The 22,807-nt window shown below is 56.0% G+C and overlaps 10 protein-coding genes across 10 annotated transcripts; 5 read left to right on the top strand and 5 right to left on the bottom strand.

Moving 5' to 3' along the window:
- Positions 1-305: 305 nt before the first annotated feature.
- On the top strand, positions 306-1,502 carry BCV69DRAFT_241380 (FAD/NAD(P)-binding domain-containing protein; the record flags this gene model as incomplete). Its single annotated transcript, XM_025490011.1, has 1 exon — positions 306-1,502. A coding segment is annotated over one exon (1,197 nt), but the record flags the coding sequence as incomplete, so codon positions are not given.
- A 543-nt stretch (positions 1,503-2,045) lies between these two features.
- BCV69DRAFT_244474 (DnaJ-domain-containing protein) lies at positions 2,046-3,934 on the bottom strand (the record flags this gene model as incomplete). Its single annotated transcript, XM_025490111.1, has 5 exons — positions 2,046-2,292; positions 2,392-2,652; positions 2,727-3,124; positions 3,221-3,506; positions 3,606-3,934. 5 exons carry the CDS (start codon positions 3,932-3,934, stop codon positions 2,046-2,048), a joined length of 1,521 nt encoding a protein of 506 aa, XP_025351474.1.
- A 371-nt stretch (positions 3,935-4,305) lies between these two features.
- On the bottom strand, positions 4,306-6,771 carry BCV69DRAFT_310135 (hypothetical protein). The gene is made up of 6 exons (XM_025494768.1): positions 6,610-6,771; positions 5,279-6,514; positions 5,063-5,198; positions 4,670-4,986; positions 4,503-4,592; positions 4,306-4,414 (listed from the first exon to the last, which is right to left on the bottom strand). Exons 1-6 carry the CDS (start codon positions 6,618-6,620, stop codon positions 4,372-4,374), a joined length of 1,833 nt encoding a protein of 610 aa, XP_025351473.1. The 5' UTR covers positions 6,621-6,771; the 3' UTR covers positions 4,306-4,371.
- Positions 6,772-6,896: 125 nt separating this feature from the next.
- Positions 6,897-8,403, bottom strand: BCV69DRAFT_280200 (NAD(P)-binding protein). Its single transcript, XM_025491530.1, has 2 exons — positions 7,857-8,403; positions 6,897-7,701 (listed from the first exon to the last, which is right to left on the bottom strand). The coding sequence occupies exons 1-2, from the start codon at positions 8,281-8,283 to the stop codon at positions 7,022-7,024; spliced, it is 1,107 nt and encodes a 368-aa protein (XP_025351472.1). The 5' UTR covers positions 8,284-8,403; the 3' UTR covers positions 6,897-7,021.
- Positions 8,404-9,037: 634 nt separating this feature from the next.
- Positions 9,038-10,954, top strand: BCV69DRAFT_244343 (phosphoglycerate mutase-like protein; the record flags this gene model as incomplete). The annotated part of the gene is made up of 4 exons (XM_025490104.1): positions 9,038-9,372; positions 9,460-9,577; positions 9,666-10,178; positions 10,268-10,954. 4 exons carry the CDS (start codon positions 9,038-9,040, stop codon positions 10,952-10,954), a joined length of 1,653 nt encoding a protein of 550 aa, XP_025351471.1.
- Positions 10,955-13,122: 2,168 nt separating this feature from the next.
- On the bottom strand, positions 13,123-15,308 carry BCV69DRAFT_25707 (hypothetical protein). Its single transcript, XM_025490618.1, has one exon. The coding sequence runs from the start codon at positions 15,204-15,206 to the stop codon at positions 13,623-13,625; it is 1,584 nt and encodes a 527-aa protein (XP_025351470.1). The 5' UTR covers positions 15,207-15,308; the 3' UTR covers positions 13,123-13,622.
- A 329-nt stretch (positions 15,309-15,637) lies between these two features.
- On the top strand, positions 15,638-16,839 carry BCV69DRAFT_25666 (hypothetical protein). The gene is made up of 2 exons (XM_025490603.1): positions 15,638-16,292; positions 16,392-16,839. The coding sequence occupies exons 1-2, from the start codon at positions 15,795-15,797 to the stop codon at positions 16,554-16,556; spliced, it is 663 nt and encodes a 220-aa protein (XP_025351469.1). The 5' UTR covers positions 15,638-15,794; the 3' UTR covers positions 16,557-16,839.
- Positions 16,840-17,404: 565 nt separating this feature from the next.
- Positions 17,405-19,116, top strand: BCV69DRAFT_286237 (ATP-dependent DNA helicase; the record flags this gene model as incomplete). Its single annotated transcript, XM_025493516.1, has 2 exons — positions 17,405-18,997; positions 19,051-19,116. 2 exons carry the CDS (start codon positions 17,405-17,407, stop codon positions 19,114-19,116), a joined length of 1,659 nt encoding a protein of 552 aa, XP_025351468.1.
- A 603-nt stretch (positions 19,117-19,719) lies between these two features.
- Positions 19,720-20,465, top strand: BCV69DRAFT_25673 (hypothetical protein). The gene has a single exon (XM_025490608.1). It carries the CDS (start codon positions 19,868-19,870, stop codon positions 20,315-20,317), a length of 450 nt encoding a protein of 149 aa, XP_025351467.1. The 5' UTR covers positions 19,720-19,867; the 3' UTR covers positions 20,318-20,465.
- On the bottom strand, positions 20,277-22,463 carry BCV69DRAFT_25684 (hypothetical protein). The gene has a single exon (XM_025490613.1). The coding sequence runs from the start codon at positions 22,356-22,358 to the stop codon at positions 20,613-20,615; it is 1,746 nt and encodes a 581-aa protein (XP_025351466.1). The 5' UTR covers positions 22,359-22,463; the 3' UTR covers positions 20,277-20,612.
- Positions 22,464-22,807: the final 344 nt, after the last annotated feature.

Here is a 22,807-nt window from a genome sequence, read left to right as displayed (position 1 = left end):
CTACCCAACCCTTTTTCCCCTTCAGCTGACGCACAAGACCACAGATCAACTGCTACCCAACCCTTTTTCCCCTTCAGCTGACGCACAAGACCACAACTTCAGACCAGCTCTCAATCCGGACTACAGTATTACATAAGCGGTGCTGAGTAATTACCCCACATGGAGCGCACCAAGGCTCAGTCCCGATGCAATCCACCCCCGCTCGCTCGCATCGGGCGATCGGGCCGAAGGGGGTTGCATGACCATTGTATCTTCCTGATCTACTGTCAGCGTCCGTCTCTCCCCTACGAAGCGCGATGGTCAACCTACGCATTCTTGTCTGCGGAGGCTCAGTGGCCGGAACTGCCCTGACTTACTTCTTGTCTCAGTCGCTGTCCAGGTATCCGCAATTGCATCTTTCCCTCGTCGTCCTCGAACGCTCGCCCGCGTTCCGCCTTGCAGGACAGAATGTCGATGTGCAGGAAGCAGCACTTGCCATCGTCCGCCAGTATCCAGGTCTGGAGGCAAAGATCCGCAACTTTGCCACAAAGTCGAGGGGGATCAAGATTGTCGATGACAAGAACACGGTCTGGGGACAATTTGAACGCGAGCTTGCCAAGACTCCAGACGTGGGAGACGCCCGGAAAGATAAGGGCGATGCGGTAGATACGGAAGAGATAGAGGTCCCGCGAGGCCTCCTCGCACAAGTGTTCTACGATGAGACACGAAACCTGGACACGGTCGACTACCGCTTTGGAGACTACGTCGTAGCTTGCACGGATCAGAAAGGTGGACAGGTCGAAGTGACTCTCAAGTCGGGCACGAAAGAGGTCTACGATCTGGTCGTCGCCGCCGACGGACTCACGTCCAAGACCAGGTCGATCGCATTTCCTCCCTCGACCGAGTACGATCCGATCAAACCGCTCGGGATGTACTGTGCGTATTTCTCGATGCCTCATTCTGAAGAGTTGGACGGGAGATGGGCCCGTCTGTTCGGTGCAAAGGGTGGCAAGAGTGTCCTCTTGGAGCCGGACGGAAAAGGGAAGACACGAAGCGCATTCATCATGAAGCCAGTCGATGATCAGGCGCTGAGAGAGGAGCTAGACTCGGCCTTCAAAGCGGGCATCGAAGCTCAAAAGGCATTGGTGTGCAGAATCTTCAGCGAGGACATATGGGAGTGGCCCAGATTACGCAAGGCGATGATGGAAACCGATGACTTCTATTTGTCAAGGCTTGCGCAGGTCAAGATGCGCAAGTGGAGCAACGAAAGCTCGAACGTAGTGCTGCTGGGAGACGCTGCTAGCTGTCCGTCTCCTGCGACGGGAATGGGGGCGGTGAATGCCATCACTGCCTCTCGCGTTCTGGCAGAACAGCTGGTGAGCCATCATACCGATCTTCCATTCGCCCTCAAGGAGTACGAGCGAGTCTATCGCCCCTATGCCGAAAAAGTGCAGTACATGTTCCCTGGTCAGACAGCGCTTTTCTGTCCCATGTCAGAGTGGACCATCTACGCAGTCAGGGTCTTTGCATGGGGCATGTCTTCTCTTCTCTACAGCAGACCGGGCAACCTTCTACAGAGAATGATGGGAAGTGGGGGAGATGACGTAAAGAAGGTGCAAGCTCAATCGGATAAGTACCTCAAGCAACTAGAGCTGCAGAGCGCGTCATAGTGAGAGTATCACGTTGCTATTAAGAGCTTGTGCGGGGTCAAGGCCCCTACTCTCGCAAACTTCGATCACGCAGACTTGCCGATCTCCCTCATGCTGCGCTTGCGAACAGATTTCCCGTGATGCTTCGATGGTGCCATGGTCGACCTGCGGTATTATTTCTATGTCTCACCACTGAGCCGATTGCTCAGGGCGAATGGGCAGGCAGGCAGGCACATGTAGGGCAGAGGCGTCGCAAGCCGAAGCCGCCATCGAGTGGAACGTTCGCTTCGAAGTCTTAGGTTGATAGCTTCGGTAGAGAAGACAGGTTTGGCCGAGAGGTCTCGAATCTGAAAGTTCTCAGCCACTGAGCAGAGGTTTCAATGTAGCCATGCCTCGCTCATTCTCTTGCTACATGTCCTATCTACCTTTCGCATCAATCTTGACGTACTCTTCTTCGCCACCAATGCCGCCGGGTGCTGCTTTGACCTCAGTGTAAACACTCCCAACGATGCCTAAGGCGACTGCTCTGAGCTTTTGCGTCTCCTTGGAAATGCTTCCCTCTCCCTGCCCATCAGTCGACGGTGAGGGGTAGAGAACCCGGTCGCAGACTTCTCTCAAGATGGACTCGACCTCAAGAGAGGCGCCCTTGAAGAGCGCTTGCATACTGTGCAGAGCAAGGATGGTTGAGTCAGAATTACGCTTTGTCTCATCTCGCCTCGTCTCATCCCATTCCTGGCGCTTCGTGGCTGAGGCTTTCACTTACCCCTTGGTAGCAGCTTTCTCCTCTAACTCTTTCCGACGATCTTCCGTGATGCCTCCATCCTCTGCCTTTTTCAGCTCTTCGAAGACATTCTTTAGCTCGAGAGCGGCCCTGACCGTCGAGACAGTCGAGGAGACAATGTGGGCCGAGGAGGTAAGCGAGTGATACATGCCGCCCAATCCCCATACGTAGGACGAAGCCAAGTAGTGCTTCGACTTGGAGAGGTAGATGAAGCCGACCACGTGGAGAAGCTCGACGCCGTAGCTGAAAGGGATGGCGATTGGGATCGCTTGCATCAGCGGCGAATGTACCTCGTTTCGCCTGAACCCTGTACTCACCTCTCGCCCTTGAGCTCTTCGGCCTCGAGCCTCGTGATTTCCCTGAAACTCCTTTTCACCTCCTCTTTCAGAGCTTCTTCGCCACTGCCAATACCTCTGACGCTTTCGGTGTACACAGACAGCCGCCTGATCAGGTGCTCTGCGAGCTTCACCACCCTTTCCTCCCTCTGCTTCGCCCGCTCTTCTGTCCTCTCCCGCTCTTTCTCCTCCTTTGCTGCCTTTGCTTCAGGGGACAGGCCAGGAGTCTTTGCGGCAGTAGCATTGCCTGAGCTCGAGCTCGTGCCATCTCCATTGGCTTCCCCACTGGCATTGCTCTCTGCTTCTGCTTGTCTCTCGAGCTCCTCAGAGTCCTGTTGTAGCGCCTCCTTCATGTCCTTGCCAATGGAGATCGTGCCGATCTAAAGGAGCAAAGAAGGGAACGAAGGGAGTCAGCCAGAACGTTGGGATCAAAGACATCGACCAGAGCCTTCGTCATGCTCTACGCTGCCACTCACGATGTCCTTGAACCTTCCACCGCCAAAGAGACTTCCGAAAACCTCTTCCGGATCCACAAACCCATCCTCCGGTACGAGTCCAGGCGTGCTAGCTCCGAATTCATTGTACTTGTGTCGCAATTCGGGGTCACTGAGCACCTGATAAGCAGTGGCTAGTTTCTTGAAAGCTTCCTCCACTTCTGGATTATTGGGGTTCTTGTCGGGGTGGAGCTTGATAGCGAGCTTGCGATAGGCTTTCTTGATGTCGTCCTGCGAACATGTCGGGGGTAGATTGAGGATGTCGTAGCTGTGTGACAAAAGCGATGGCGACGGGTCGTTCCCTGTGAGTATAGGTACAGGCGTGCAGGTATGTTATAAAGACATTCCGTCGGTGTCTGCTACTTACTACTCGAGATCAAGAGGCCTCTGATCCGTCCCGATCCGCCTCTTCGGTGCTGCTGCTCTCTTCTCATCGGCTGCTGTGCTACCTCTGGCCTCTCTCAGCAGCCTAGCAGAGTTCGGCGGTTCGAATCTTCCCTTGCACGAGAAGCAGGTGACCTTGAACGTCTTCTCGGTCGAGGGGAGATTCGAGACTTGGGAAGCAGTGGGCGGAAGGTACTCCAGCTGGGTCCCACATTGCGGATACGGGCAGACGACGCTGAGGTAGGGCTGTTTGGGTCTGGAAGGCAGTACCAAGCCCGTCCCTGCAGATGTAGAGGTAGAGGCAGAGGCCATGGAGACGCGTGAGGAAGCAGAGGGCGCCGAGGAAGATAGACGCAGTATTGGTACGAGCCGGAGGGTAGCACAGATCAGGCAGAGGTGGACGTTCTGCTACAAAAGAGGGTCGATCTATCGCTGCGAGTATGCGAAGTGGAGGGACGAGATTGTCAGGGGTCGGAGCTGCAGCAGGAGGGAGTATTTGCAGTCCTTGTAGACTCGCAATGATGGTCTCTTTGAGAAGGTCGAGTAGAAGTGCAAGTCCAGATGCACACACGCACGGATAAGCGTCATTAGGGGCGAGCGCCACACCTTTAAACTCCGAGTATCAAGATCACAGAAATTTCTGCCCACGACTACGCCTCGAGCTCGATTTCTATATAGTAATAGGCTGCTACAAGATCTTCACTGAGCCGTTGGCGTCCAGTCCAGATGACAAGTGTCCCCTACGGCTGTTACGCCCCTTCATCTGGTCTGCGTTTGCGGTATCGCTTGTCCCTGTCAGAGCGTGCATACGTGCACGGTGGAATGACGCAGCGGCGTCAGCATAGGGGCCAGCATGAGCGCTCTGTCTAGCCCAACTCACCGCTGCACTTGCCACTCCTTCTCTGCCGCCTGTTTCTTGGCACTGTCATTGATAGCCTTCTTTCGTGGCGTGTCAGGAAACCCGATGTCCCTTGGAGTCGCAGAAAAGAAAAATGCAATCAGAACAAAATCACGAGACTTAGAGGCCTCTCATGCGATCACACTCACCAATATCCCTCGGGAGTAGGAGGCGGCTGACCCCAAGCTCGGTGCTTGCCGGCTCGCTGACGTCTCTCATCTGCCAGACGTGCTTGCTCTCTTTCTTCCTCGTCGAGGGCAATCAAGCGAGCCCGTTCGGACTGGCGCTCCTGAAAGCCAGCGTCCGCCTTAGAGATATGCACACGGCTATATCCGCTGTCGCGAGGGGCCGGATGGGCATCTGAGATTGGACTGGCAGCGGTTGACGTTGAAACAACAGCTTTGCGGGCAATTGTGATGCCTCCCGCGACTGGACTACTAACGGACGGTCCCACCAAGTCCCAATACTGTGCAGGAGCAGTGCTCAACGCACATCGTTTCGATCAGCTCAGCAAAGCCGTCTCGCTACCGCCCCGTACTCACATCCTTGCAACAGGGGCATCCGTGTGCATGCATCTGTCTTCTGATCCTTCGATCACGAATCACGTCCACATGCTCGTACGTGGCTCCGCCATTGAGTTCCGGTATGAGCTCGTAGTCTGTGGTCAGGGCATTCTTCCTTGCAGGCACATTCACAAGGAGTCGAAGGGGTAAGCAACAGCTTCGTGTTCAGGGCAGCAGTCTTCCATGCCCACTCACCTTCTCAACTCATCGGCGTATCTGCCATGCCCGCGGTACTTCCAAGGATTCTTACGCAGGTCTTCCATGTCCTTCTTGCGGCGTCGCTGGATAGCATCTTCCCGACTCTCCATCTCAGAGCGGTGCTCGTCGTGAGCTGTAGCGAGTCTCGCTCTGGCTACCAGTCTTTGTGCATCGTCATCTGACTCGACCTTGATGGTGGGCTGGACTTCGAGACCGCTTGGGCACCGCTCTGGAGGTGTGGCCGACCGTGCTTTTTCTCCGCGCTGGAGTAGCGTGTCGGACGACGTTGATGGGCCGAATGGACTTCGGCATACTACTGCTTCGTCCAGGCTGCCCGGAAGGGTGATACGTCTCCGCTTGCGCTGGGAATGCCCACCTGCCGACCGCGTTGGTTCGCCTCCTTCCCCGGTTGAAGGCTCGTAAGGGACCATCGCGGCACTCAAAGATTGACTTTCTCTCGCCGCCCCTTCGCGCCTTCGCACGTTGTCCAGCATCGTGCTGCGAGCATCAACCATCTGTAGCCAATCCTGGACGCGCTCGCTCGCCTCTGCGGCGTCGGTACGAAGGCGGCGGGTGGAGGTACGCGCTGTCGGTAGAGGCAGCAGCGCGGCAGAGTTGAGATGGTCTGGTCGATTTTTCGGCTCCCCCGAGGCCAGAGTGTAAGTCTCTTGCGCAGGTGAGGGGGCAAGCTTTGACGGGATAGCCACAGGCGAAGGAATGGCTGCGGCCTCGCTGGATATAGCGGCTGCTTTCGCAGGTGAGTCTGTCAGGTCGAGACCTTGTAACATGGCTCGTTCCTCTCCACTGAGCTTGCTCTTTTTACCAGATGTGGACCGGCGTTCTTGAATCTTATCATCCCACCAATGTTTGAATCTGTTCCATCGCTCCTTGTCTCTGTCGTATGCGGCCCGAAGCGAAGTGGTCTCTTGCTGAAGGGCCTTATGAGCAGCACGCCATTGGTCAGCCTCGGCTCTTAGACTGGCTACGTCTAATTTGCGGCCTTCCACTTCGGACTCCAAGCCCTTCTGCGAAGCGTCAAGCTGCTTCTGTAGATCCAGATTCTGTGCTGCGAGCGCCTTGCGCTCGGCAAAGAGCGCCTGGAGATAGATGTGCGATTGCCTGCTTTCTTCTTCAGCTCGACGCAGGGTGTCTGCATGCGCCGCTTTGAGCTTCTCCAGATCGTCCGACGTGGGAGACGAAGCGGATGCCAGTACTGACGGCGATTCTGGGCACCTACAAAGGGAAGGATTCGCAACAGAAATACGGCTGCTTAGACCCTGGCACAAGTCAAGATCTGCAATCAGCTCAGACGAGCTCAAGGGACTCACGTAAGGTCCATGACGCTGTCAGGGCACGTACGGTGGCTCGTCCGTAGAAGAAGCTTCACTGCCACGTCCAAGACAGCCACGTTGATGGAACCACGGCATTCACTGGTCTCGATGAGGCGACGTTTTGGTGATCGTGTTAGTTGGAGTGCTCCTGGATCAAGTCTGTGCTTTGACGGAAAGAGCGTCGCGGCGGGAAGATGGGCCGGGCGTGTGGAGAAACAGGCCCGCTGAGTGGCCGGCGTACAGGCAGGGGTGGGGTAAGGCATCACGAATACACAAGGTTAAGCGATCCGAATAATGTCGATGGTCATTGGAAAACAAGACGAATCCGACTGCTGAGCAGAAGACGAGACCATCACTATGTCGTCCTTGCGAGTCAGGCGTACAGCATATTTGCCGGCTGGTGTCTCACTCATTGCTTATGCTCTTCTCCACTCTTCGACGAGCCCGCGCTTGCTCCTCCCTTTGCGCTTCCCCACTTCTCCAGCCCCACCTTGTTCGAGAAGGGCGGCAATCCTGCAGCAATCCTTTGACCGGCCACAAGGGAGCTCCAGTCCAGATCCCTGCCATTCGAGTTGGCTCTGGCAGAGATCAGGTGGGACATGGCAATGTCTACGATGGGCATGGGGCAGTCCACACTGGCGCCCAGGCGCTGTATGTGCGAAGCATCTTTGATCCCGCCATTGAGAGAGAAGCCCTCGTCGGACAGGAACTTTTGCTCGAGAATCTTCTTGGTATAACCGATTGCGGATGGCGCAGGGAAGAACTCGGTGACAAATTCAGAGAATCGTTCTGCACCACAGCCCGTCTTCTCTGCCAAGGTCATGCACTCCGACAGCATCTCGATGGTGCTGAGAATGAGCGAGTTGCCGATGAGCTTGAACGACGATGCTGTTTCACAATTTGAACCAAAGTCCATGATCTTGCGGCCCATGCCAGGGACCAGGAACTGGGCGACAAACTTCTTGGATTGGTGCGGACCGGCCAATGCAAAGACCAGCTGCCCCTCCTTGGCCATTGGTGGTGGTCCAAAGGCTGGCGCTTGAACGTAGGCACGCCCAGGGACCGAGGACACCATCCGCTCGATTTTGCCTGCATGCGTCAAGAGACGAGAAGGGAGCAAAAAAAGGAGAGAGAGAAAGAGAGAGAGAGCCGAAGGGAAACGAGGAGGGGTATAAGTCAGGTGAGCAGACTGTACCACCACTCTTGCTAGGCCGCTGTCCAGTCTTTTGTGCCTGTTCACTCACCAGAGGTCTCGGGGTAGAGAGTGCTTGTGTCAACGTATACGACTCTGAAAGTCGAATGTCTGTCCTCCTTTGTACCGTTGCGCTTCTCTTCTCCCTGCAGAAGCTGAGCATAGACTGACTCTGCAGCCGCATCATTTGCCAGACTGGTGAAGATGAGGTCGCAACACTGTCCCAGCTGTGCGAGGTCCTCGCAGACCTTGATCAGGCCATCTGAGGAATCCGCGAGCTCTTGCGCCTTTGAAGCGGTACGATTGTACACCATGAGAGGCGGCAAGGGCATGTTTTGCGTTGCCAAACTCTGAGCGAGATTCAGCGCCATATGCTTTCCCATGGCTCCCAGTCCGACGAAGCCGACCTGATGCTGTGGGTGAGGCGTCTGAGGCCGGGAGTAGGGCACGGAAGGCATGGAGAGGGAATTGTGTGCCATGGTGGAAGATCGATCGCCGGAAGGATGGAGATTTCACTGAAATGATATATAGCTGAGTCGACAAACACTCTTGTATGGTGAGGTGGGGACAAGATGACACGGCGAGAGACGTAAGAAGGGAGACAACAGCGGATCTTGTCACCGACCTTCTTCTAACCGGGCGTGTGAAGTGGAGTGGCTTCAGCGGCCACAAGCCGGTCGGGCGGAGTTTCAAAGCACCACCCACACCCCGTTGGCCCCTTGTTGCACGTTTCTTACTCGCCGGCGAAAGCAACAACTCCAGACTCGCTACTCTCATCGTCGCCCATCCACCGTCCACCATCCAGACGATCGTCCGCCGATCATCGCTTTGCAGCCTGTCGCTCGCTTACCATCTCCTCCTTCCCTCGAGATGCCTTCGCACTACTCGCGCGACGATGATGAGGCGGCAGAATCGCAGGCCTTGATCCTCGAGCGCCTCCAGACCGGCCCACAACCGCTGAAGCGAGCACCTCCTGAACCGCATAGCTCCTCCCCAGCCACTTCAAACACTCCTTACGCCTACCGGCCCAGCCAGGCCACCGGCGCGACCGACGACGACGACGATGAGGCAGACTCGCTGGACGGTATGGATCTCGAGGATCAGACGGACGAGCTCCTTGAGAAGCGCAGGCAGAGGGCCCTGGCCAAGCAGATGGCAAAGGCAGAGGAGCAAGACCCAGTGAACAGCGCTGGTAGACCACCCTGGTTGTTGAGACTCATCAATTGGGTCAAGATGCAGTCGCTCGTGCGGAAGCTGGCGCTAGCGGCCTCAGCCCTCTTAGCTCTTACATTGGTATTCTACCTCGCAGTCGGGCCCACTGGCGAGGGAACGGGACACCACTTGCCAGAATGGCGATGGAGCGGCAACTTCTGGAAGGGAGGAAAGATGCCCTATGATTTCCCAAGCGATGTTGGCTACCCTGGACCCACCCAGAAGGGACCACCCTCACAGCTGGCACAGGAAGATACTGTCAGTCAGAGCGGGGCAGTGAAGAAGCCATGGAACCCTTTGCCCTTGGAGATTGCCCTGCCTGACGCGCAGTCGCAGTACGGTAATTTTGAGCCATTGTGAGTGAGAACGAGCAAGAACGTCACGTCGTCGTTCGGAAGAAGCTGATCGTCTTTGTTTCTCACCTATCTTGACACCGTTCCCAGCCTTCACATGGGTCCCCTTACTCCCTATGCAGCCTCGAGTGGGTTCGGAATCGACGATGGCAAATATGGGCGGATGCCTGATGGTTGTATCATCGAGCAGGTCCACTATCTTAGCAGAGTGAGTATGACTAGATCTGAAGGCAAATTCCCCGTGGTAGAATTTAATGCTGATCCAAAGTCTTCCTTTGCACTCGCTTCCTCCGTAGCATGGCAGCCGCTACCCTACCTCGGGCTCGCCCGCCAATCTCATCCGCGATCTACTCGGTCAATCTCCCCGACCCGTCTTCTCTGGCCCGCTCTCCTTCCTCAACGCGTACCGATACCGCCTTGGCAAGGAGCTACTTGTTCCCGTCGGCCGTCAGCAACTGTACGACGAGGGAGTCTCTGCGATCATCTCCTACGGCAACCTCATCTACGAAGACATTGCCACTTTCGGCACCCTCTTCGCTCGAGCTGGCTCTCAGCACCGCATCGTCGAGAGCGCCAGAAATTGGTTGGCAGGAGCCCTTGGCGTGGGAGGGACCTGGGAGAATTCGTCGACTCTCGAGATTCAAATCGAAGCCGATGGATTTAATACTACACTGGCTCCCAACTTTGCCTGTCCGAATGCAGGCAAGGCGGGTTGGGAAGTCGGAAATGCCTGGAAGGAGGAGTGGATCAACGATTATGCAAAGGCTGCTGTCGAAAGGCTGCAGCCATACGTCAAGGGTGTGACTCTAGTGAGTACAGCTGGCACTAGTACCGCAACAGATTCCTGTCGTTGCGACGCCATTCTGATGTCATCCCTCTGGTTTCGTTTCCCTTCTAGACGCCCAAGCTCATCAACGCGTTACAGCAGGTGTGTAGCTACGACACGGTAGCCGGCTTCGATTCGACCGCTCTCTGCTCTCTCTTCACCAAGGAGGAGTGGCTTGGGTACGAGTACGCGTGGGATCTCGAGTTCTACGGAGGCTATGGCTCAGGCTCAAGCGTGGGACCGGCGCAGGGTGTAGGCTGGCTAAATGAGATGCTTGCTCGACTTGAGGGCCAAGCCTGGGATCCTCGTCTCCAGACCAGCGAGAATTCGACGTTTGACGCCCACCCACGGACATTCCCAGTGGACCGACGATTCTACGTCGACTTTACTCACGATAGCGTCATCGCCAACGTCCTCGCAGCGCTCGATCTGCCGGCGTTTGCAAGGGAGCTCCCCGTCCATCGACCTGATCCTCAAAGGATGTATCGGACCTCGCAGCTCGTACCATTCGGAGCTCGCCTCATTGTGGAGAAGCTGCAGTGCCAGGCTTCGAGCCGCTTTCCCGCTGTTACGTCCAACAACGTCACCGAAGGCCGATTCATCAGGATGAAGCTCAACGACGCTCTTCTTCCGCTCGACTCACTGAGCGCCTGCGCGTCCGAGAAGCGTAAAGATGGAGTCTGCTCCATGGACGCGTTCCTCAAGAGCTACGAGGGCAGGATGGAGAGGGTGAAGTGGGAGCGGTGCTTTGAGAAGTGAACACAGATGTCACACCACCTGAACAAGCTTCTGGGACAAGCTTTGATCTCAATGTATATTATAGATGGCAGATGTGCAGCACGAGTGGTCACCGCCTTCACTAGTGTAGACGTCTAAAGACATGCTCATGCTGGCCATTTCCAATCTGCGCTCCACGTTCGACTTCTGACAATACTTTGTGATCGATCGGGTATCATGGTTGCATGGGTATCGTTCCTGTGGGTGAAGAGCTACAGAGGAGTCAGCGTCCAGTCTTTGTCTCCTCTTTTGAATAAATATGCTGAATGTGCACTGGTCGATGCGTCAGAAATATGGATTGGTCCTCTCTAGGGGCTGAGCCTGCGCAGAGTGCAAGGCTGCAGCCCTTTTCAGCGTCTAATTAAAATTATCGACATCATTCGCACCGATCACTGTTGATTACCCAGCAAGGGGAAGCCTGGAGTCCCTTCGATGCCCGAGAAGCCTTGCCTTTGGCGCGACGCTCTCCAAGCACACTGCTCCCGGTACGCTTTCCTCAGGGAGTGGAAGCGGAGTTCGAGCCTCTTCTTCCTGCCTGAGGGTCGGGGCATCGAGACACTCGCTGGTCTGCGAGCACCTTGCGTCTCCTCAGTCTACAGACGAAGTCGAGGCGCGAGAAGCTGTTTACTCACGAAGGAATTGTTCTCTCTCTCGCCGCCCTCCGCCCTCGCTCACACCCCTGTGAAGCTCTTCCACTCCTCGTGGAGCCTGAGCGGCATGTCCTCCTACATGGGTCAAAGAGTCGTCGCCTGCCTCTCGTCGTGCTTCCTCTTCGGTGTCCCTCCGAACAGATAGTGAGACGAGGAAACTAGGGGCTTGAAAGGATACAGAGAGGCAGATGGACAGAATGACGAAGGAAGCAAGAGCCCCGTCTCACGCCAGTGTGCCATCGGGGCCAACGAAATGTGCCGCTGTGCATATTGTTGCGACGCGCAACGGCACCAAAATGTGGCCCTGACACGGGCCGCGCCATCTGGGAGATTGCAAAGCATCACCAGCTACATGTCAACGGAGGAGCTTCTGCTGGTACAGGCACTCCCGTTACAAGATGAGGCATCGAGGAAGTACATAGCTGAGCAGACTCGAAGGAGCGGCTCCGTGGAAGAACAACATTGATAAAAGCTACGAGGGCTCGCACATGCGCTTACAGGATGGAGAAAGTACCGTACCCCTCAACGGCCCATCAACTCTCGATACTTTTGACCGGGAAGGGCTGCTTGCTATCTGGTCCTAGGTGTGGCCGTTGCGGAGCACCGATGTTTTAAGTGGTGCTTATACACTGTGCCTGTGAAAAGTAGAAAAGGCAAAGCGCGAATGTGACAGTACAGACACCAAGTGTGATCGACTCGATGCAATATTCCTCCCATGGGGCCGGTGCGTCAGCGCTCGCCAGTTGGTTCATTGGCATCTGGTCCTTGGCGTGGAGAGATGCACAACGACACGGCCGAGCAGACGTAGGTAACGCCCCATTATCCCGGCGTCCGAATGTGGTCATGCCGGGCAAGCGAGTCCCTATGAACTAGCACGCTAGCCTCGTGCTACATCTGGCTCGTCGGGCCCCTCCCCCATATAAAAAACCCGGACGAGACAGACGCAGGTCAGGGTCCAGGTGAGAGACATCAACCCAGCAGCGCCATTGTACGCCTCTCCTATACCCGCGTCCAGGTACCGCAAGGTGGCCTCTATGATCGAGAACCGAGCAAGTGTCATCATCCGCACCGGCCCCGTGATGGACTACAGAGGTGGCCGGGGTCAAGAAGCCTCTCGAGGCTGGGGCGGACCCTCGCTTTTCGTCGTAGGTGAGACTACTCAGTGCACTACCGCTTCAGCCATGCCATTGTCCGCTGTGATGAGCTTGCTAGACTCTCCACAGTGGCGTCGGATGGGAGCAATGGGCCCCAAAGCTCCCTCTGTAGGCCATCAGTCAAGAAAGAGTGGCTCTAACCGTCGAACAGGTACTCACGAGAGCTACATGCCCTGGTCCGCAAAGCCCTTGCCCATGTGGGATTTCGGAGCAATGTCATTGTAACACTGTCTGATGTCGGTAGTAATAGTAGTCGGCAATCACGGTAGTCGACAATGATAGTAGGTAGTCATTGTAATCGATGACGGTAGTGGGTAATTGTGGTAATGGGTGAGATAGTTGGTAGATGGTGGTAGTTGGTAGATTGTGGTAGTTGGTAGATTGTGGTAGTTGGTAGGTAACTGTAGCTGATGGATGATGATAGTTGGTAAATACCGGTGGTCGGTGTCGCTTCGAGAGGACGCGGAAGATCAGGCGATTGCTGCAGAGAGGAGGGAAGCAAGCTAGGTCTGGCTTCCTTTTATACCTCTTCGCTCGCTCTGCCCCGAGTCATCTGTTTCACCAGAAGCGGGTGCATAGCGCAGGAGAGAAAATGGCTCGGATTGACATTGACCTTTCGCCATTCCGGCAAGCCAGTGCGGCACTGCACAGGGCCCAGGCACAGCGGCAATATACGGTGTCTACCTCAGCTCTGCTTGTGTGCCCGGGGCACTGAGCGACGAGACCCGGAGTGCTTCACCGACATCAACACGATGGGATGCTGCAGTAGACAAACGCGGTCCTCGGCGGCAGTGAGTAGTGCAGGGGTATAAGTTGTGCAAAGGTGACATTGTGGGACACTTTCCGCTATCGATCGCTTCCATCTCGCATGCTCCTTCTCGCCTCCTCTCCCGCCATGATCCTCTTCCTTTTCCTTCTCTCCAGATCCAAGATTCTCGAGTCTACGACTCTGCTAGCATTTCTGAGAACGTCAGCTTCCAGCTTAAGCCTGTTCACGGCTGTCTGATAGGTCTGGACTTGTGCAGCAATCCGCTGGCGTGATGAATGTAGCGCACGGCGCAAGGGCGCGGTATACGGTGAGGGAGACAATGACGAAGCTTTGGGTATACTGTCTGACAAAGAACAGGGCGCTTTCGTCGTGGGAAGAGAGGCAGAAATAGCCGCCGTGTTGTGCTCCCTACGACTCTGCTGGTGACCTGTTTCTTGTCTATGATGTTGTGCGGTGATGCGCCGATTTCCGCTCCCAGAGGCAAAGTCTCGACGGGAATTAGAGACGCTACTCTGCGGGTGTGCGCTGACAGCCATCGCCGAGTGCTCTCTGCTTCTGCCGAGGGTATTGTCACTGCCCATGAATGGAGCTGACGCGGGTGTCCTGCAAGGCGATAACGGCAGTGGATGCATGGCAGCGGCAGCCGCGGTCCACTCCTGCTCTGGCCCAGGCTTGAGAACTATATTGAGCAGAGTCCGGGGCGCAGAGGTGACAGATGGGCTAGCCGCTGCAGCAGCGGGACTAGGAAATAGTGGCAGAGGAAGGGACGAACATGCTCGAGTTGGACTTGCGTCTCCTGTCGAAGGCTGCGCGGCCTCGGTAGCGGCGCTAGTGCGTCTAGAGCCGTTCCACGCAGAAAGCGCTAGAGCTCTCACGTCGTCGTCGTCGTCGTCGTCCTCGTCCTCGTTGTCTCCGACAGATTGCGCTCCCTCTAGACTGCCCCCTCGGGTGACTGTGGCTGGCGATGAGCAGGCCGACACAGCTTCAGAGTCGGATCTGACCTTCCACACAGCCCCTTCCAATTCCTTCTGCTCTTTGAGCAAGGCCTTCCTTCTTTTGCTCATGCGTTGCCGGATGGGAGCTGGCATCTGTGAAGAGGTGATCTCGCCTCTCCTGAGCTTCTCCTGGGCCTCCTTGTATTCTGCTTCCCTTTGTATACGGAGGCGTCTGTAGTCGTTGCCCGATAGGCGCCTTGGCAAGTGCGACGGGGGAGTAGGCTTGGGATTTTGAGGCTGTGTTCTCATTGTGGAATAGATCATTGGCGTTCCCGTGCCGGACGGAAGCATCAGTGCAGATGTCGAAGCGCGAGGCGTATTCGTCGACGCGGATATTGATGGAGAATGATATCCAGAAGATGGAGAAGGCGACATCTGCCAGCTTCCATCATCCATTGCATCATTGGAAGAATCCGAGGTATGGTCTATAGCTTGCGTCTCGTCTCCGAAGAGGTCGTCATCACACTCTTGGTCTCTGTTGCCGCCTCGCCCGTATTGGTAGAGCTCTTGTGGTGTTTCGCAAACTTTGTCCAGTCCAGCGACGGAGTCGTCCTCTCCAGCCTCGTGCCCGTTGGCCAGCGCTTGATCTATGTAATGACCCACCGCCTTTTCGAACCGTCTCTCTTCGTCATCTGTTGAATATGGGTCCCCTTCGGGCCGATCCATGCCGACCTATCCTGTCTTGGCACGGCTCAGTGGCGGAGTGCTCTTATATGCGGCCAGTCCGAGGGAGGGGAGGACTCATGGCGAGCATTGAGGCTGGGAGCGCTGGCAAGGGAGGCAGCCCAGCTTGGAAGGCGGGCAGAAAGCCTGACAGAGCACTCGGATCGACGAGCCGCCAGCACCTTTGACCTGCTCAGCTGAGGTACGATGAAGAGAATGTGGATTTTCGTGTCTCTCTCAGAGGATCGACGAGTAGGATTCAAAGAAAGGTGGATGCAAGAGCCGCAAGGGAGCCATTCTTCGACGGGAAGAAGACCAAGAGGTGACGCCGCGTACGTACGTCGCGTTGAAACTCCGCCCCCTTTCCGCTTCACTTTGACGCGACTGGACGAATTCCAAGCCGGCAGCCGTAGCTTGGCTTGAGTACTACCACCCTTGCTGCTGTTACTTCGTCTGCAAACCCTCTTGTCTCCACTCCCGATAGCCCTAACACACCTTTACTCGTTCTCGCAGATTCAAGAGACCTTGCCGCAGCCGCTATGCTGTCCGCTTGAAGTCCAAGGGCCACGTTGGACTGCTCGTCGCGACGTAATGCTACCGCGCCTTGCCTCTCCAGCGCTTCCCCCCTCTGCCGGATCATCGTCTCATCAGCGACCGCCTCCCATCCTCGTCGACACTTCCGAATCCGACATCAGTCAAGACAGTGAGGGAGAAGGCTGTGAGGACAAGGAGAACGATGCGAGGAGAGCATTCGAGAGGCGAGGTCCACTTGGCCCCTCAATGATGGAAGGAAGTGGCGATGAGCAAGGCTTGCGGCGTTCGGCATCGTCTTCGCAAAGGCACACGGCGTCAGCAGAAGGTACAGTACCCAGATCAAACAGTCGTATACTGGCGCTAGCTACACCGCCCCTGGAATCGAGGTCATTGCCATCGACAAAGGACCGCACGTCCTGCCCCTTGCCGCCCTCGAGCGGCGGGGGCAGCGTACGCAGTCGCCAAAGTGGTTCAGAGAGGAGGCCGAAGAACGGCGGCAGTGCTGTGGGTACGCCCTCTGGATCGCGCCCATCTTCTTCGGGCGAGCTAGATGCGGTGAGTGGGCGGCAGCGGTCTGCTTACGCAGCATGCAATGGGGAAACTGCTCGCTCCCGAATGCTGACTCACTGTCTGTCACCTCTATCCTCGTGTCAGCGAACGAGTGATGAGCTCAACGCCATGCTCGCTACCAACCTGAGCCGCAAAAATGATCTCAATGAGCAGTTGATCGATTATCACGACGGCAAGGCGCCTTCTGGTACCGATGTAGAGTGGCTCAAGGCTTCCAGGTCAGTTGTCAGCATGCCGGAAGCAAGGTGATATTGTGAAGAAGCGGTCAGCTCACTTATAAGCCTTTGACGTCCGTAATCTTCCCAATCAGGGTCTTCCTGACTAATCGGATAGCAGAATTGCGATCTATCCTAGCAGAGAGGGGAGTGCCCACCTACTCGCAGAGTGCGCAACAACAGCAGCCTCTACCTGCCCCCTCGTCTGGTCAATCCCTCCGTCCCTCTCAGTCGCAGGAGGAAAGACATCGACGCGTTCAGCCCTCCATACCAAGGCATCAGGCGACACCTCTCAAAGCGACCTCCTCTATCGCGGCATTCAGTGACGAAGAGAATCTCACGCCGCCTCCCGCTATACTATCCTCTCCGTCTTTGTCTCGCATCGCCAGGCAAGCGTCCGTCAGTACCTCGCGACCTCGATCACACAACACTGGAACGCTGCACGAGATCAGCAGCTCAGCGCAGCAGCGACTGCAAGCAGACGACAAGCACAGCAACAACCGTGCCAGCCAACAAGGTACCAGCAGGAGCGCCATCCTCGATGCTCTGGATGAAGCAGACGATTGGGAAGGTCTGTTCGTTGACGATGAGGAGGCCCTGATGGCAGAGATTGAAGAGTCTGGGCTGAGGGAGGAAGAGAAGAATCTGCAAGAGCGCATGGGACAACGGTCTCGTATTCACCGCTCTCGCCTCGATGAGCATCAAGTGGTCGCAAACTACAGCGCTGGCAATCGATCAGGAAGGATATCAGAAGGAGCAATTACGGTCATGCCCGACGATGCTCGCCAACAGTCCGGCGCAACAGATCCCTCCTCCGGTGTCTCGAGCAGCTCATGCGCTGCAGTCACAGCAGTCAAAAGGGTCACCAGCGTTCGAGAGCAGATGAATTACCCATGGTCTAAAGATGTGGCCAAGGCCTTACGACGCACTTTCATGCTCCAAGAATTTCGCACCAATCAGCTCGAAGCGATCAATGCCACTCTAGGTGGCAAGGATGTCTTCTGTCTGATGCCAACAGGTGGTGGCAAGTCCCTCTGCTATCAGCTTCCGGCCCTCATCGACTCTGGTACGAGCAAAGGCGTGACAGTCGTCGTCTCCCCGCTACTGTCGCTAATCCACGATCAAGTGCGTCATCTACTGAACCTGACGATTCCAGCTCTCATGCTGACCGGAGACATGCAAGGCGTGAATCGCGAATTTGCGCTTTCGGAACTCTTTTCGAAAGAACCCACGACTCGATTAGTGTACGTCACACCTGAATTTGTCGGTCGGTCTCGGCAGGCTCAAGACGTTTTCACCTCGCTCAACAACAAGGGTCGGCTCGCCCGCTTCGTCATTGACGAGGCTCATTGCGTGTCCCAATGGGGACACGACTTCAGACCAGACTATGCGGCCCTCGGCAAGCTGCGAGAGCAATTTCCTGATGTACCTATGATGGCAATGACTGCCACTGCCAATCTCCGGGTGAAGACAGATGTCGTCGCTTCTCTGAAGATTAAAGACTGCAGAGTCTTCGAGTCATCCTTCAACCGACCCAACCTGCGCTACGAAGTGAGAGACAAGAGCGGCAAGACCGTCGTTGCAGACATCGCCAAATTCATCCAGGCGTCGCACAAGGGCCAGTGCGGGATTGTATACTGTCTCTCGAGGCGAGCTTGCGAGGAGGTTGCTGAAAAGCTCTCTAGGGAACATGGTCTCGATGCTCAACATTATCATGCCGCTCTGGGCAAGACGGACCGGCTAGCCATCCAAGAAGCCTGGCAGGCTGGGAAGTTCAAGATCATCGTAGCCACTATTGCGTTTGGCATGGGCATCGACAAGGGCGACGTGAGGTTCGTCGTCCACCATACTCTGCCTCAATCGCTCGAGGGCTATTATCAGGAGACTGGTCGAGCTGGGAGAGATGGCAAGAGCTCTTCATGTATACTTTACTTTAGCTACAAGGACACGGGCACCATCAAGAGGATGATCGACGATGGGGATGGCACAGAGGATCAAAAGGAGCAACAGCACGGCAACCTGCGACGAGTGGTACAGTACTGCATGAACAAAAGTGACTGCAGGAGATCACAGGTCCTCCAATACTTCGGCGAGGTATTCCCCTCGGAGTCCTGCCATCACACCTGCGACAATTGCTGCTATTCCGCCGCCAACCATCAGCAAGCCGTCTTACAGGATCTCACAGTGCAAGCCCGACATGCAGTGGAGCTGGTGAAGGATCTCAGTCGGCCTGCTGGGCCTGTGCGTGGAGGGGCAAAGGGCGGTTGCACGCTGCTCCATTACGTCGATGTCTTCCGAGGCTCACAGTCAAAGGCAATCCGCACCAAAAACCATCACATGCACAAGAGGGCTGGCGCAGGTTGCTCGATGAACAGAGGAGACGTGGAGAGGCTGTTTCAGGAGCTGACCATTCGCGGTGTCTTCAACGAGAGGTCAGAGATCAATGCCGCTGGGTTCGCCAATGCATACCTGGAGGTGAGTGCGTGGGTAGCCTTTGTGACATCGTCAAACTCCTCTGACACTCCCAGACACCTGACGTCCCTCTTCCCTACAGCTTGGTCCTGAAGCAGACTCTCTCGTCGACGGCGGCATGAAAATTGAGTTATCAGTTCAGAATCCCTCTGCTTCGACCAATGCAGCAGCATCTTCAAATCGACCTGGGCAGCAGACGGGGCAACGAAAGACTGTCGCCCCAACTCGAGCAGCGCCTCTCAACCTCGACGATTTCGAAGAGTATCATGGAGTTGTCGATGAATTTGACATCTCGAACGTCGGTTTGAGTCCTCATGCTCGCCCAGAGAAGAGGCCCCAGAACGCTGTCGCAACAAATGGCGCAGGGATCAATCTAGGTCAAGCAATGCTACGCAGGGCTGGCCACCGAGTCGCCGAGACTCGACCATCGCGCCCATCCGCTAATGGTGTCGGCAACGGCAGCACCAAGGCGTGCTATGAGCAACTGGCCCGACTGAGGGATGACGTGAGTCTAGCTGCAATGCCGTCCAGTGTTCCGCTTCTCGCTCACTCCGTCTGCGCCTTGATCAATTTTTGAACAGCTCGCACATACGAACAGATGCTCCAAGACAGCCATCTTCGATGACGCCACACTCAAGCGGATTGCGGATACCATGCCCACCGGTATAGCCCAATTTCTCGCCATCAATGGTGTCGGGGACGAGAAGTATGAGAGTTTCGGCAGAAAGTTTTTGGACGGTGAGTGAAAACGACAAAAGCTCGGTGCGAGGCTGTGCGAGGTGTGCTGATCATCGGGATGCACTCTTCTCGTGACAGTCTGCAAGGAATTTGCTAATACTCGACCCTCCGGCATCGACGTGAACCGCTTCAGCTATGGAAACGGTCAGCCCCGAACGACAGACCAACGCCGTCACATCGATATCGACGACGATGACGAGGTCTTCGAGGTTACCACTCCACCCCGTCCCAGCAAGCGCTTCACGCCTTCGACTACGTCTGCAGCAGGGCAGACAAAGAGACCAAGAGTCAGCGATCAAGCTCGCGCACCTGTCGGAGCGAGGAACAGCAGTGGCAGTGGCGCTGCAGGCAGGACCGGGGGCAGCAGTAGCAGTAGCGGAAGAGCTGCTCCCTTTGGCAACTTTGGACAGGGCTTCTCGCCTCGAGGCGGTAGACCAGGCGGCAGTGGTGGCGGTGGTGGTGGCCGCAATGGTCAGGGTGGTTTTGTTGGTCAGGGAAGCACCTCTCTCAGCCTGCAGTTGCCTCTGCCCGGTGCAGCAGCAGCCAAAAGGGGGAGGCGGATGGCCTTTTGACCGGACTCGGTGAGGGCTACGCAATATACTTACTTCATGAGCAGGGCTAGTTGTGATGCCTGTCCGTCATGTCCGTCAGACTGGTCAGTCGAGCGTGCAGTTTAGACCCTGATGGGCGTCAACACGCCAAGCGTCTCTGACCAAGGAGTTAAGGTGACAAAGGCAATGTAATTGGCAGAATGGATCTCGACACAAAAGCTCTCGACTCCTGGGCATACCGCCTTCTGAAGAAGGTCGCGAGCGACGCCTCACTCTCCTGTCACTGATTCTTGTTGGGCCCTTGAAGCCCTACGTACCCCACGTACCCTTCAAAAGTCCTGAGCCTCCTTCTTCGTCTTTGGCTCCATCTCTCTCCAAAGCCTCAACCACGTGGCAATGCAGACACAATCAATGAGGCTCAGTGCATCCTCGTCTTTACGCCTCTGCTGTCCTTTGAGGAGGCCAGTAGTCTGGCAGGCGGCGAGGTGGGGCATGTCTCTGATGCCTTGCTTGTGCAACTTCTCCACGAGCGCGTCGTAGCCGGGGCGATGGTTTTGCATGAACTCGCTGATGGAGATGTAGGGTCCGTCGGGCAAGATGATGTCTGCGGTACCGATGGTACCGATGTTGCCCGCTTCGGAGTGCTCGCCTTCCTCTGCAGCTGAAGAGCGAGTAGTGGACGATTCTCGAGCCGCAAAGGGCGAAGTGGTAGAACGTCGGCGGCGCTTCTCGGACCTTGAGCCTCGACACTCGCTGGTTTCGTCCTCTGCTCTGCCTCTCTTGGAGAGCGCATTCGTGTTGCCCTCGCGATCTGTTGGAAGTCGTGGGGTGCTGGGAAAGGAACGCAGACTCTGTTCTGAATCTTGAGCTCCGATCGGCGACACTGAGCCAAAACGTTCTCCTCGAGCCACGGAATCGGTGTTGGACTTGTGCCTCTCCCTACCAGAAGAGACTCCCCACTTGTGGCTCTCGGATCGGCTGACATGTTCCCTCGAATTGGATGTGGGTGAGGTAACCCACTCCGCTCCTTTCCATCTGAGCTGCACCTCGATCAAGGGTCTACCCCATCGGCTCTTCATGAGCACCTCGTCGACAAAGCTGCGGTACTTGGTGGGACTATCGATGACGATACTCTTGTGAAAGTTGTTGAAGCCTTCCGAGGGACTGAAGGTCATATGGAAATTGCTGAGCTTGAGCTGACGGTCATTGAGTAGCCTTCTGACCTCTGCCGTCATCTGCTCTCGAAGGACACTAAAGGCGTGTGATGCTTTGATGCTGAATCGAGTGACTTTGTCTGCGGCTGCTGCGGTCGTGGTGTCGAAGATGGGGCGCATGGTCCGGTAGTGGCTGGAATGTAGGTGACGCTGATCCAAAGGGCCGATGAAGCCAGGTGAATTGAGTCTCTGAATCTCTCTACCTTGAACGACTCGGATCAAGATTACGAGCTCTACTGACGAAGGGGCTTTGGGCGAAGCAGCAGTAGGAGTCTGTCTACTCTTGCTACTGTTGTTGCCGCTGTTGCTTTTCCTGCTGCTGTTGCTCTGCTGAGGTTGAGTGTACCTACTGGACGGCTGCTGTGGCGTATGCTGGGGAGTCTGTGGGCCATGGTAGTGTTCTTGGCCGTGTTGACCGTGATGTCGCCTGAGCAGTCGTACCATGATGGGAGCATCTGCCTTGACTCGCAGTGCCTCGGATACGAATGCATCGTGGGCCTTTTGAGACTCTATAGGAAGGCTGCTGTTCCACGGATGACCATAGAGACGCTTTCTGTAGACTACGTCGTATTCGTCGAGGTTGAGGCGTGTGAGAGCCTCGATGCGCTGTAGCACCTCTTCGAAACGCAAGGCAGCAGACACTTCGATTTGACCGATGACTAGGAAGAGTTGCTGGCCGTTGGGAGTCGTTGCACCCCCTTTGAGCGTCTTGCCCGCGTCATAGGGAGTGACCTCGATGGCATAGACGACACGGGGTACTTGAATGCTGGCACTAGTGGCGCAGGCAGGCGAGGAGGGCGGTGCGGGTGCTACGAGGCCGCTGGGTGCGAGCGGTGTGGGGGGCGGACCATGGGTGTCCATGGCGAGGTAAGAGGAGAGGGTGGGCGACAGTCAAGGCGTCATGGAGGGAGGAGATGGTGAGGAAGCAAGGGTAGAGGATCGCATTGCTCGTCCGTGGCCGTCTGCCTGCACGACGCGTCTACCTGCGGAGACGTGTGCCTGAGTTCCCCTTGTACGCCCCACGTTTGCCAGAAGCTTTGCTGGTCTGCTCCGTTCTAATCATCAATTCAAATGTGTTTGCGTCCATCCCAAATCATCGGCAATACATCGCATTGCTCAGCTCGAAGACAAAAGCAAAGGCAGACTCAACAGCAAAAGGGAATGTTTCGCCATTTGCCCTTTTACTTCTAATCGACGAACTCGTTGCCTTTCTATTAGACTACAGTTGAAACCCCCAACGCTCAGGCCACCACCATTTCCCTGGTTTCCAATGTCCGCCGCCGCCCATTTCCGTCGCTTCTTTCCGTAGG

Source organism: Pseudomicrostroma glucosiphilum, assembly GCF_003144135.1.
Source record: "Pseudomicrostroma glucosiphilum strain MCA 4718 unplaced genomic scaffold BCV69scaffold_1, whole genome shotgun sequence".
Taxonomy (NCBI): Eukaryota; Fungi; Basidiomycota; class Exobasidiomycetes; order Microstromatales; family Microstromataceae; genus Microstroma; species Microstroma glucosiphilum.
Note: the sequence above shows the minus strand (reverse complement) of the source record. Positions and strands in the feature narration are given on the sequence as shown.